This window comes from Palaemon carinicauda, chromosome 8, assembly GCF_036898095.1.
Source record: "Palaemon carinicauda isolate YSFRI2023 chromosome 8, ASM3689809v2, whole genome shotgun sequence".
Lineage (NCBI taxonomy): Eukaryota > Metazoa > Arthropoda > Malacostraca > Decapoda > Palaemonidae > Palaemon > Palaemon carinicauda.
In genome coordinates, this window is record NC_090732.1 from 545,173 (window position 1) to 560,518 (window position 15,346).

The 15,346-nt window shown below is 39.1% G+C and overlaps 1 protein-coding gene across 2 annotated transcripts in view; it reads left to right on the forward strand.

The window, feature by feature from the left end:
* LOC137645591 (protein Skeletor, isoforms B/C) overlaps positions 1–15,346 on the forward strand; it is a 78,308-nt gene that overhangs the window by 41,641 nt on the left and 21,321 nt on the right. For both annotated transcript variants that reach the window (XM_068378391.1, XM_068378392.1), the window contains exon 3: positions 13,574–13,760. In XM_068378391.1, coding sequence (XP_068234492.1) covers positions 13,574–13,760 — 187 coding nt within the window. The remainder of the gene's footprint in view (positions 1–13,573; positions 13,761–15,346) is intronic.

Genomic DNA, 15,346 nt, shown 5'->3' on the forward strand with positions numbered 1-15,346 from the left:
TAGGAATTACAAAAAGATGTTAAAATATTTGAATAGAGAAAGCCGAAATATAGGTCTGAAAATTGATATAAGTAAACTTAAGATAATGTTCAGTGAAAACGCAGTGAAACAACATATTTTCATTTTGAGATGGTACTTCGAGGAGACTATTTCCATATACCTATTATGAGCATCAGAAAAGGCACAAATAATGGTTTTTAATGTTAATTGTTTGGGGGTTGTCATAGCTCTTATACTATTATTCACGTAACTTTTCCAATCTCACTCATTTCTTTCCACTTCCTTCTGTCTACAACCTGCCTTTTACGATCTCATGATTTTTTCCTCATCCTTCTATCTACAACCTGCGTTTTCCTCCCTCACTCATGATATTTTCCTCATCCTTCTGTCTACAACCTACCTTTTCCACTCTCTCATGATTTTTTCCTCTTACTTCTGTCTACAACCTGCCTTTTACGATCTCATGATTTTTTCCTCATCCTTCTATCTACAACCTGCGTTTTCCTCCCTCACTCATGATATTTTCCTCATCCTTCTGTCTACAACCTACCTTTTCCACTCTCACTCAGGATTTTTTCCTCTTCTGTCTACAACATGCCTTTCCCCCCCTCAATCATGATATTTTCCTCATCCTTCTGTCTACAACCTGCCTTTTCCCCCCTCCCTCACGATTTTTTTCTCATCCTTCTGTCTACAACCTGCCTTTCCCACTCTCACTCATGATTTTTTCCTCATCCTTCTGTCTACAACCTACCTTTTCCACTCTCTCATGATTTTTTCCTCTTACTTCTGTCTACAACCTGCCTTTTCCCCCCTCACTCATGATTTTTTTCCTCTTCCTTCTGTCTACAACCTGCCTTTCCCACTCTCACTCATGATTTTTTCCTCATCCTTCTGTCTACAACATGCCTTTTCCGAGCTCACTCATGATTTTTTCCTCATCCTTCTATCTACAACCTGCCTTTCCTCCCTCACTCATGATATTTTCCTCATCCTTCTGTCTACAACATGCCTTTTCCGAGCTCACTCATGATTTTTTCCTCATCCTTCTATCTACAACCTGCCTTTCCTCCCTCACTCATGATATTTTCCTCATCCTTCTGTCTACAACCTACCTTTTCCACTCTCTCATGATTTTTTCCTCTTACTTCTGTCTACAACCTGCCTTTTCCCCCCTCACTGATGATTTTTTTCCTCTTCCTTCTGTCTACAACCTGCCTTTCCCACTCTCACTCATGATTTTTTCCTCATCCTTCTGTCTACAACCTGCCTTTCCTCCCTCACTCATGATTTTTCCTCATCCTTCTGTCTACAACCTACCTTTTCCACTCTCTCATGATTTTTTCCTCTTACTTCTGTCTACAACCTGCCTTTTCCCCCCTCACTCATGATTTTTTTCCTCTTCCTTCTGTCTACAACCTGCCTTTCCCACTCTCACTCATGATTTTTTCCTCATCCTTCTGTCTACAACCTGCCTTTTCCGAGCTCACTCATGATTTTTTCCTCATCCTTCTGTCTACAACCTGCCTTTCCTCCCTCACTCATGATTTTTCCTCATCCTTCTGTCTACAACATGCCTTTTCCGAGCTCACTCATGATTTTTTCCTCATCCTTCTATCTACAACCTGCCTTTCCTCCCTCACTCATGATATTTTCCTCATCCTTCTGTCTACAACATGCCTTTTCCGAGCTCACTCATGATTTTTTCCTCATCCTTCTATCTACAACCTGCCTTTCCTCCCTCACTCATGATATTTTCCTCATCCTTCTGTCTACAACCTACCTTTTCCACTCTCTCATGATTTTTTCCTCTTACTTCTGTCTACAACCTGCCTTTTCCCCCCTCACTGATGATTTTTTTCCTCTTCCTTCTGTCTACAACCTGCCTTTCCCACTCTCACTCATGATTTTTTCCTCATCCTTCTGTCTACAACATGCCTTTTCCGAGCTCACTCATGATTTTTTCCTCATCCTTCTGTCTACAACCTGCCTTTCCTCCCTCACTCATGATATTTTCCTCATCCTTCTGTCTACAACCTACCTTTTCCACTCTCTCATGATTTTTTCCTCTTACTTCTGTCTACAACCTGCCTTTTCCCCCCTCACTCATGATTTTTTTCCTCTTCCTTCTGTCTACAACCTGCCTTTCCCACTCTCACTCATGATTTTTTCCTCATCCTTCTGTCTACAACATGCCTTTTCCGAGCTCACTCATGATTTTTTCCTCATCCTTCTGTCTACAACCTGCCTTTTCCCCCCTCACTCATGATTTTTCATCTTACTTCTGTCTACAAATGCCTTTCCCCCCCTCATCATGATATTTTCCTCATCCTTCTGTCTACAACCTGCCTTTTCCACTCTCACTCATGATTTTTTTTCCTCTTCCTTCTGTCTACAACCTGCCTTTTCCCCCCTCACTCATGATATTTTCCTCTTACTTCTGTCTACAACCTGCCTTTTCCACTCACTCATGATTTTTCCTCATCCTTCTGTCTACAACCTGCCTTTTCCACTCTCACTCATGTTTTTTTCCTCAACCTTCTGTCTACAACCTGCCTTTTCCACTCTCACTCATCATTTTTTCCTCTTACTTCTGTCTACAACCTGCCTTTTCCACTCTCACTCATCATTTTTTCCTCTTACTTCTGTGTACAACCTGCCTTTTTCACTCTCACTCATGATTTTTTTCCTCTTCCTATTGTCTACAACCTGCCTTTTCCCCCCTCACTCATGATATTTTCACTTTACTTCTGTCTACAACCTGCCATTTCCCCCCTCAATCATGATATTTTCCTCATCCTTCTGTCTACAACCTGCCTTTTCCACTCTCACTCATGATTTTTTCCTCAACCTTCTGTCTACAACCTGCCTTTTCCACTCTCACTCATCATTTTTTCCTCTTACTTCTGTCTACAACCTGCCTTTTCCACTCTCACTCATCATTTTTTCCTCTTACTTCTGTCTACAACCTGCCTTTTTCACTCTCACTCATGATTTTTTTCCTCTTCCTTCTGTCTACAACCTGCCTTTTCCCCCCTCACTCATGATATTTTCACTTTACTTCTGTCTACAACCTGCCATTTCCCCCCTCATCATGATATTTTCCTCATCCTTCTGTCTACAACCTGCCTTTTCCACTCTCACTCATGATTTTTTCCTCAACCTTCTGTCTACAACCTGCCTTTTCCACTCTCACTCATCATTTTTTCCTCTTACTTCTGTCTACAACCTGCCTTTTCCACTCTCACTCATCATTTTTTCCTCTTACTTCTGTCTACAACCTGCCTTTTTCCACTCTCACTCATGATTTTTTTCCTCTTCCTTCTGTCTACAACCTGCCTTTTCTCCCCTCACTCATGATATTTTCCTTTACTTCTGTCTACAACCTGCCATTTCCCCCCTCAATCATGATATTTTCCTCATCCTTCTGTCTACAACCTGCCTTTTCCACTCTCACTCATGATTTTTTCCTCAACCTTCTGTCTACAACCTGCCTTTTCCACTCTCACTCATCATTTTTTCCTCTTACTTCTGTCTACAACCTGCCTTTTCCACTCTCACTCATCATTTTTTCCTCTTACTTCTGTGTACAACCTGCCTTTTTCACTCTCACTCATGATTTTTTTCCTCTTCCTATTGTCTACAACCTGCCTTTTCTCCCCTCACTCATGATATTTTCACTTTACTTCTGTCTACAACCTGCCATTTCCCCCCTCAATCATGATATTTTCCTCATCCTTCTGTCTACAACCTGCCTTTTCCACTCTCACTCATGATTTTTTCCTCAACCTTCTGTCTACAACCTGCCTTTTCCACTCTCACTCATCATTTTTTCCTCTTACTTCTGTCTACAACCTGCCTTTTCCACTCTCACTCATGATTTGTTTCCTCTTCCTTCTGTCTACAACCTGTCATTTCCCCCCTCAATCATGATATTTTCCTTATCCTTCTGTCTACAACCTGCCTTTTCCACTCTCACTCATGATTTTTTTCCTCTTCCTTCTGTCTACAACCTGCCTTTTCCCACCTCACTCATGATATTTTCCTCTTCCTTCTGTCTACAACCTGCCATTTCCCCCCTCAATCATGATATTTTCCTCATCCTTTTGTCTACAACCTGCCTTTTCCACTCTCACTCATGACTTGTTTCCTCTTCCTTCTGTCTACAACCTGCCATTTCCCCCCTCAATCATGATATTTTCCTCATCCTTTTGTCTACAACCTGCCTTTTCCACTCTCACTCATGATTTGTTTCCTCTTCCTTCTGTCTACAACCTGCCATTTCCCCCCTCAATCATGATATTTTCCTCATCCTTTTGTCTACAACCTGCCTTTTCCACTCTCACTCATGATTTTTTTCCTCTTCCTTCTGTCTACAACCTGCCTTTTCCACTCTCACTCATGATTTTTCCTCATCCTTCTGTCTACAACCTGCCTTTTCCACTCTCACTCATGATTTTTTCCTCAACCTTCTGTCTACAACCTGCCTTTTCCACTCTCACTCATCATTTTTTCCTCTTACTTCTGTCTACAACCTGCCTTTTCCACTCTCACTCATGATTTTTTTCCTCTTCCCATTGTCTACAACCTGCCTTTTCCCCCCTCACTCATGATATTTTCATCTTCTGTCTACAACCGGCCTTTTCCACTCACTCATGATTTTTCCTCATCCTTCTGTCTACAACCTGCCTTTTCCACTCTCACTCATGTTTTTTTCCTCAACCTTCTGTCTACAACCTGCCTTTTCCACTCTCACTCATGATTTTTTCCTCAACCTTCTGTCTACAACCTGCCTTTTCCACTCTCACTCATCATTTTTTCCTCTTACTTCTGTGTACAACCTGCCTTTTTCACTCTCACCCATGATTTTTTTCCTCTTCCTATTGTCTACAACCTGCCTTTTCTCCCCTCACTCATGATATTTTCACTTTACTTCTGTCTACAACCTGCCATTTCCCCCCTCAATCATGATATTTTCCTCATCCTTCTGTCTACAACCTGCCTTTTCCACTCTCACTCATGATTTTTTCCTCAACCTTCTGTCTACAACCTGCCTTTTCCACTCTCACTCATCATTTTTTCCTCTTACTTCTGTCTACAACCTGCCTTTTCCACTCTCACTCATGATTTGTTTCCTCTTCCTTCTGTCTACAACCTGTCATTTCCCCCCTCAATCATGATATTTTCCTTATCCTTCTGTCTACAACCTGCCTTTTCCACTCTCACTCATGATTTTTTTCCTCTTCCTTCTGTCTACAACCTGCCTTTTCCCCCCTCACTCATGATATTTTCCTCTTACTTCTGTCTACAACCTGTCATTTCCCCCCTCAATCATGATATTTTCCTCATCCTTTTGTCTACAACCTGCCTTTTCCACTCTCACTCATGACTTGTTTCCTCTTCCTTCTGTCTACAACCTGCCATTTCACCCCTCAATCATGATATTTTCCTCATCCTTTTGTCTACAACCTGCCTTTTCCACTCTCACTCATGATTTGTTTCCTCTTCCTTCTGTCTACAACCTGTCATTTCCCCCCTCAATCATGATATTTTCCTCATCCTTTTGTCTACAACCTGCCTTTTCCACTCTCACTCATGATTTGTTTCCTCTTCCTTCTGTCTACAACCTGCCATTTCCCCCCTCAATCATGATATTTTCCTCATCCTTTTGTCTACAACCTGCCTTTTCCACTCTCACTCATGATTTGTTTCCTCTTCCTTCTGTCTACAACCTGCCATTTCCCCCCTCAATCATGATATTTTCCTCATCCTTTTGTCTACAACCTGCCTTTTCCACTCTCACTCATGATTTTTTTCCTCTTCCTTCTGTCTACAACCTGCCTTTTCCCCCCTCACTCATGATATTTTCATCTTACTTCTGTCTACAACCTGCCTTTTCCACTCTCACTCATGATTTTTCCTCATCCTTCTGTCTACAACCTGCCTTTTCCACTCTCACTCATGATTTTTTCCTCAACCTTCTGTCTACAACCTGCCTTTTCCACTCTCACTCATCATTTTTTCCTCTTACTTCTGTCTACAACCTGCCTTTTCCACTCTCACTCATCATTTTTTCCTCTTACTTCTGTCTACAACCTGCCTTTTCCACTCTCAATCATCCTTTCTTTCCTCTTCCTTCTGTCTACAACCTGCCTCTTCCACTCTCACTCATCATTTTTTTTCCTCATCCTTCTGTCTACAACCTGCCTCTTCCACTCACTCATAATTTTTTTCCTCATCCTTCTGTCTACAACCTGCCTTTTCCACTATCACTCATCATTTTTTTCCTCTTCTGTCTACAACCTGCCTCTTCCATTCTCACTCATCCTTTTTTTCCTCTTTCTTCTGTCTACAACCTGCCTCATCCACTCTCACTCATCCTTTCTTTCCTCTTTCTTCTGTCTACAACCTGCCTCATCCACTCTCACTCATCCTTTCTTTCCTCTCTCTTCTGTCTACAACCTGCCTCTTCCACTCTCACTCATCCTTTCTTTCCTCTTTCTTCCGTCTACAACCTGCCTCATCCACTCTCATTCATTCTTTCTTTCCTCTTTCTTCTGTCTACAACCTGCCTCTTCCACTCTCACTCATCCTTTCTTTCCTCTTTCTTCTGTCTACAACCTGCCTTTTCCACTCTTACTCATCCTTTGTTTCCTCTTTCTTCTGTCTACAACCTGCCTCTTCCACTCTTACTCATCCTTTCTTTCCTCTTTCTTCTGTCTACAACCTGCCTCTTCCACTCTTACTCATCCTTTCTTTCCTCTTTCTTCTGTCTACAACCTGCCTCTTCCACTCTCACTCATCCTTTCTTTCCTCTTTCTTCTGTCTACAACCTGCCTCTTCCACTCTCACTCATCATTTTTTTTCCTCTTCTGTCTACAACCTGCCTCTTCCACTCTCACTCATCCTTTCTTTCCTCTTTCTTATGTCTACAACCTGCCACTTCCAGTCTCACTCATAATTTTTTTCCTCATCCATCTGTCTACAACCTGCCTTTTCCACTCTCTCACTGATCCTTTCTTTCCTCTTTCTTCTGTCTACAAGCTGCCTCTTCCACTCACTCATCATTATTTTTCCTCTTTCTTCTGTCTACAACTTGCCTTTTCCACTCTCACTCATAATGGTTTTCCTCATCTTTCTGTTTACAACCTGCCTTTTCTACTCTTACTCATCCGTTCTTTCCGCTTTCTTCTGTCTACAACCTGCCTCTTCCACTCTCACTCATCGTTTTTTTCCTCATCCTTCTGTTTACAACCAGCCTTTTCCTCTCACTCATCATTGCTTTCCTTTTTTTCCTGTCTATAATCTGCCCTTTTTTCACTCTCATCATTTCTTTCCTCTTTCTTCTGTCTACAACCCGCCCTTTCCACTCTCACTCATCATTTCTATCATCTTCCTTCTGTCTACATCCTGCCTTTTCCCCTCTCATTCATTATTTCTTTCCTCTTCTGTCTGGAACCTACCCTTTTCACTCACTCATCACGTCTTTCCTCTTCTATCTACAGCCTGCCTTTTCCAATCTCACTCATCATATCCTTCCTCTTCTTGTCTACAGCCTTCCTTTTCACATTTTACTCATCATTTCTTTCTGTCTACAGCCTTCCTTATCACATTTTACTCATCATTTCCTTCTGTCGACAGCCTTCCTTTTCACATTTTACTCTTCATTTCCTTCCGTCGACAGCCTTCCTTATCACATTTTACTCATCATTTCCTTCTGTCTACAGCGTTCCTTTTCACATTTTACTCATCATCATTTCCTTCTGTCTACAGCCTTCCTTTTCACATTTTACTCATCATTTCCTTCCGGCGACAGCCTTCCTCTTCACATTTTACTCATCATTTCCTTCTGTCTACAGCCTTCCTTATCACATTTTACTCATCATTTCCTTCCGTCGACAGCCTTCCTTTTCACATTTTACTCATCATTTCCTTCTGTCTACAGCCTTCCTTATCACATTTTACTCATCATTTCCTTCTGTCTACAGCCTTCCTTATCACATTTTACTCATCATTTCCTTCTGTCTACAGCCTTCCTTATCACATTTTACTCATCATTTCCTTCCGTCGACAGACTTCCTTTTCACATTTTACTCATCATTTCCTTCTGTCTACAGCCTTCCTTATCACATTTTACTCATCATTTCCTTCTGTCTACAGCGTTCCTTTTCACATTTTACTCATCATCATTTCCTTCTGTCTACAGCCTTCCTTTTCACATTTTACTCATCATTTCCTTCCGGCGACAGCCTTCCTCTTCACATTTTACTCATCATTTCCTTCTGTCTACAGCCTTCCTTATCACATTTTACTTATCATTTCCTTCCGTCGACAGCCTTCCTTTTCACATTTTACTCATCATTTCCTTCTGTCTACAGACTTCCTTTTCACATTTCACTCATCATTTCCTTCTGTCTACAGACTTCCTTTTCACATTTCACTCATCATTTCCTTCTGTCTACAGCCTTCCTTATCACATTTTACTCATCATTTCCTTCCGTCGACAGCCTTCCTTATCACATTTTACTCATCATTTCCTTCCGTCGACAGCCTTCCTTATCACATTTTACTCTTCATTTCCTTCCGTCGACAGCCTTCCTTGTCACATTTTACTCATCATTTCCTTCCGTCGACAGCCTTCCTTTTCATATTTTACTCATCATTTCCTTCCGTCGACAGCCTTCCTTTTCACATTTTACTCATCATTTCCTTCTGTCTACAGCCTTCCTTATCACATTTTACTCATCATTTCCTTCTGTCTACAGCCTTCCTTATCACATTTTACTCATCATTTCCTTCCGTTGACAGACTTCCTTTTCACATTTTACTCATCATTTCCTTCTGTCTACAGCCTTCCTTATCACATTTTACTCATCATTTCCTTCTGTCTACAGGGTTCCTTTTCACATTTTACTCATCATCATTTCCTTCTGTCTACAGCCTTCCTTTTCACATTTTACTCATCATTTCCTTCCGGCGACAGCCTTCCTCTTCACATTTTACTCATCATTTCCTTCTGTCTACAGCCTTCCTTATCACATTTTACTTATCATTTCCTTCCGTCGACAGCCTTCCTTTTCACATTTTACTCATCATTTCCTTCCGTCGACAGCCTTCCTTTTCACATTTTACTCATCATTTCCTTCTGTCTACAGCCTTCCTTTTCACATTTTACTCATCATTTCCTTCTGTCTACAGCCTTCCTTATCACATTTTACTCTTCATTTCCTTCCGTCGACAGCCTTCCTTTTCACATTTTACTCATCATTTCCTTCTGTCTACAGCCTTCCTTTTCACATTTTACTCATCATTTCCTTCTGTCTACAGCCTTCCTTATCACATTTTACTCATCATTTCCTTCCGTCGACAGCCTTCCTTTTCACATTTTACTCATCATTTCCTTCCGTCGACAGATTTCCTTTTCACATTTTACTCATCATTTCCTTCTGTCTACAGCCTTCCTTATCACATTTTACTCTTCATTTCCTTCCGTCGACAGCCTTCCTTGTCACATTTTACTCATCATTTCCTTCCGTCGACAGCCTTCCTTTTCACATTTTACTCATCATTTCCTTCCGTCGACAGCCTTCCTTTTCACATTTTACTCATCATTTTCTTCTGTCTACAGCCTTTCTTTTCACATTTTACTCATCATTTCCTTCTGTCTACAGCCATCCTTATCACATTTTACTCATCATTTCCTTCCGTCGACAGCCTTCCTTTTTCACATTTTACTCATCATTTCCTTCTGTCTACAGCCTGCCTTATCACATTTTACTCATCATTTCCTTCTGTCTACAGCCTTCCTTTTCACATTTTACTCATCATTTCCTTCTGTCTACAGCCTTCCTTATCACATTTTACTCATCATTTCCTTCTGTCTACAGCCTTCCTTTTCACATTTTACTCATCATTTCCTTCTGTCTACAGCCTTCCTTATCACATTTTACTCTTCATTTCCTTCCATCGACAGCCTTCCTTATCACATTTTACTCATCATTTCCTTCTATCTACAGCCTTCCTTTTCACATTTTACTCATCATCATTTCCTTCTGTCTACAGCCATCCTTATCACATTTTACTCATCATTTCCTTCTGTCGACAGCCTTCCTTATCACATTTTACTCATCATTTCCTTCCGTCGACAGCCTTCCTTTTCACATTTTACTCATCATTTCCTTCTGTCTACAGCCTTCCTTATCACATTTTACTCATCATTTCCTTCTGTCTACAGCCTTCCTTTTCACATTTTACTCATCATTTCCTTCTGTCTACAGCCATCCTTATCACATTTTACTCATCATTTTCTTCCGTCGACAGCCTTCCTTTTTCACATTTTACTCATCATTTCCTTCTGTCTACAGCCTGCCTTATCACATTTTACTCATCATTTCCTTCCGTCGACAGCCTTCCTTTTCACATTTTACTCATCATTTCCTTCTGTCTACAGCCTTCCTTATCACATTTTACTCATCATTTCCTTCTGTCTACAGCCTTCCTTTTCACATTTTACTCATCATTTCCTTCTGTCTACAGCCTTCCTTATCACATTTTACTCATCATTTCCTTCCGTCGACAGCCTTCCTTTTCACATTTTACTCATCATTTCCTTCTGTCTACAGCCTTCCTTTTCACATTTTACTCATCATTTCCTTCTGTCTACAGCCTTCCTTATCACATTTTACTCTTCATTTCCTTCCGTCGACAGCCTTCCTTTTCACATTTTACTCATCATTTCCTTCTGTCTACAGCCTTCCTTTTCACATTTTACTCATCATTTCCTTCTGTCTACAGCCTTCCATATCACATTTTACTCATCATTTCCTTCCGTCGACAGCCTTCCTTTTCACATTTTACTCATCATTTCCTTCCGTCGACAGATTTCCTTTTCACATTTTACTCATCATTTCCTTCTGTCTACAGCCTTCCTTATCACATTTTACTCTTCATTTCCTTCCGTCGACAGCCTTCCTTGTCACATTTTACTCATCATTTCCTTCCGTCGACAGCCTTCCTTTTCACATTTTACTCATCATTTCCTTCCGTCGACAGCCTTCCTTTTCACATTTTACTCATCATTTCCTTCTGTCTACAGCCTTTCTTTTCACATTTTACTCATCATTTCCTTCTGTCTACAGCCATCCTTATCACATTTTACTCATCATTTCCTTCCGTCGACAGCCTTCCTTTTTCACATTTTACTCATCATTTCCTTCTGTCTACAGCCTTCCTTTTCACATTTTACTCATCATTTCCTTCTGTCTACAGCCTTCCTTTTCACATTTTACTCATGATTTCCTTCTGTCTACAGCCATCCTTATCACATTTTACTCATCATTTCCTTCCGTCGACAGCCTTCCTTTTCACATTTTACTCATCATTTCCTTCTGTCTACAGCCTTCCTTATCACATTTTACTCATCATTTCCTTCTGTCTACAGCCTTCCTTTTCACATTTTACTCATCATTTCCTTCTGTCTACAGCCTTCCTTATCACATTTTACTCTTCATTTCCTTCCGTCGACAGCCTTCCTTATCACATTTTACTCATCATTTCCTTCTGTCTACAGCCTTCCTTTTCACATTTTTCTCATCATCATTTCCTTCTGTCTACAGCCATCCTTATCACATTTTACTCATCATTTCCTTCTGTCGACAGCCTTCCTTATCACATTTTACTCATCATTTCCTTCTGTCGACGGCCTTCCTTATCACATTTTACTCATCATTTCCTTCCGTCGACAGCCTTCCTTGTCACATTTTACTCATCATTTCCTTCTGTCTACAGCCTTCCTTATCTCATTTTACTCATCATTTCCTTCCGTCGACAGCCTTCCTTATCACATTTTACTCATCATTTCCTTCTGTCTACAGCCTTCCTTTTCACATTTTACTCATCATTTCCTTCTGTCTACAGCCTTCCTTATCACATTTTACTCATCATTTCCTTCTGTCTACAGACTTCCTTTTCACATTTTACTCATCATTTCCTTCTGTCTACAGCCATCCTTATCACATTTTACTCATCATTTCCTTCCGTCGACAGCCTTCCTTTTTCACATTTTACTCATCATTTCCTTCTGTCTACAGCCATCCTTATCACATTTTACTCATCATTTTCTTCCGTCGACAGCCTTCTTTTCACATTTTACTCATCATTTCCTTCTGTCTACAGCCTTCCTTATCACATTTTACTCATCATTCCCTTCTGTCTACAGCCTTCCTTTTCACATTTTACTCATCATTTCCTTCTGTCTACAGCCTTCCTTATCACATTTTACTCTTCATTTCCTTCCGTCGACAGCCTTCCTTATCACATTTTACTCATCATTTCCTTCTGTCTACAGCCTTCCTTATCACATTTTACTCTTCATTTTCTTCCGTCGACAGCCTTCCTTTTCACATTTTACTCATCATCATTTCCTTCTGTCTACAGCCTTCCTTTTCACATTTTACTTATCATTTCCTTCCGTCGACAGCCTTCCTTTTCACATTTTACTTATCATTTCCTTCTGTCTACAGCCTTCCTTTTTCACATTTTACTCATCATTTCCTTCTGTCTACAGCCTTCCTTTTTCACATTTTACTCAACATTTCCTTCTGTCTACAGCCTTCCTTATCACATTTTACTCATCATTTCCTTCCGTCGACAGCCTTCCTTATCACATTTTACTCTTCATTTCCTTCCGTCGACAGCCTTCCTTGTCACATTTTACTCATCATTTCCTTCTGTCTACAGCCTTCCTTTTTCACATTTTACTCATCATTTCCTTCTGTCTACAGCCTTCCTTTTCACATTTTACTCATCATCATTTCCTTCTGTCTACAGCCTTCCTTTTCACATTTTACTCATCATCATTTCCTTCTGTCTACAGCCTTCCTTTTCACATTTTACTTATCATTTCCTTCCGTCGACAGCCTTCCTTTTCACATTTTACTTATCATTTCCTTCTGTCTACAGCCTTCCTTTTTCACATTTTACTCATCATTTCCTTCTGTCTACAGCCTTCCTTTTTCACATTTTACTCATCATTTCCTTCTGTCTACAGCCATCCTTATCACATTTTACTCATCATTTTCTTCCGTCGACAGCCTTCTTTTCACATTTTACTCATCATTTCCTTCTGTCTACAGCCTTCCTTATCACATTTTACTCATCATTCCCTTCTGTCTACAGCCTTCCTTTTCACATTTTACTCATCATTTCCTTCTGTCTACAGCCTTCCTTATCACATTTTACTCTTCATTTCCTTCCGTCGACAGCCTTCCTTATCACATTTTACTCATCATTTCCTTCCGTCGACAGCCTTCCTTATCACATTTTACTCTTCATTTCCTTCCGTCGACAGCCTTCCTTGTCACATTTTACTCATCATTTCCTTCTGTCTACAGCCTTCCTTTTTCACATTTTACTCATCATTTCCTTCTGTCTACAGCCTTCCTTTTTCACATTTTACTCATCATTTCCTTCTTTCTACAGCCTTCCTTTTCACATTTTACTCATCATTTCCTTCTGGCTCCAACCTGCTTTTTTCCCCACTCACACTCATCCTTTTTTTCCCACCTGCCAACAGCCTGGACGTCCTCCGGAAGTACGAAGGCGAGGACATTGAACTCCAGCTGCCCGACAACCTGACGGTGTACGACATCGATTACTTGGGCGTTTGGTGCGTCTCCTTCAAGCACAACTTCGGCCACGTCCAAATCCCAAATGCTGAAGACCTCTGGGTCCCACCATCCCTGGGACAAACGCGCATCAAGGTGATTATCTCTCTGTCAGGTTAACACAGTTAGTTTTGATGGTTATCATTTCGGTCTTATTTAGTTCGTTTTGTTTATGATATTTTTATTAGTTTATTAATTCCTATTTTTAGTTGTTTTATTATTTTATTTTTATTCCATATTTTGTTAGTGTGCAGGTCTTTTCTTTTGTGCTATGTATGTATGTATGTATGTATATATGTATGTATATATATATATATATATATATATATATATATATATATATATATATATAGATATACATATACATGTACATACATATATACATACATACATATAATGTATACACAGTTTGCTTATAAACACAAACACACACACACACACATATATATATATATATATATATATATATATATATGTATATATATATATATATATGTATATATATATATATATATATATATATATATATATAAATATGTGTGTGTGTATATATATATATATATATATATATATATATATATATATATATATATATATATATATATATATATATATATGTATATTGTTACAGTCACGCTACTGGCTATTAGCCATTTCTAAAGAGTGATGATAAATTTCACCTAGCTTTCAATTCGCTAAGTAATTTTGTACAGAATTTGTACCTATTCTGTTGAAAGTACAGAGAAACGACCCAAAGAAAAAAAAGATTATATCTTGCTTTTGATGGATTTGATTCCCATATGAAAAAGACAAATGGAATTTCATAAGTCGATCATTAGTACCCATAATTATTCTATATTCATAATAATATGTCGTTTTGACCATGAGAATGTTGAAAAAAAAACTCAATACGTTATTAAACCATACTCATTCCAGCTAATTGTTGTTGTTGTTGTTATTATTATTATTATTATTATTATTATTATTATTACAAGCTAAGCTATAAGCCTAGTTGGAAAAGCAAGATGCTATAAGTCCAAGGGCTGCAAAGGGGAAAAATAGCCCAGTGAGGAAAGGAAACAAGGAAGAAACAAACAAACCACGAGAGAATAAACTATCAAACTCAAACCATTTTGAGAATCTTAAGTTAGTTATATATAGTTATTTAAAAAAAAAAGCTATTTCGCGTGGAGATACTGAAAAGAGAATTGTAATTCATTCAAAGATATTAAGAAAATGAAAAATTGCTATATTTAAGAATGAATTCTTAATTAATAAAGCTTAGCTGTTTTGATGGTAAGCTAATCTAACTCATAAGAATGATTTAAGGAAAGTGAACTTGCCTAATCAGAGGATATAATTTGGTTTTCATAAACAAATTCTGAAAACTTTTTTACTCTGACGCTGGGTAGACACTGAGAATTTCTTTCTTCATATTTTCACACTATTAGGAAAATTCACATATTAATCATTTAATACGTAAGCTCACTAGATGAGAAATATTTCTTGGTTTGCGTGCAAAACATCGTTATATATTTTGCCCAGTGTTTGAAATGATAAAATTTTAACGACTTGAATTTATTTTTTGTAATTATTTTGGTGCAGCACTCGGCAAATTCCCATTCAAGTTAAGTATATAGAATATCGAGAAATCCTGTAGCTGCCCTTGTATTATTAGCATT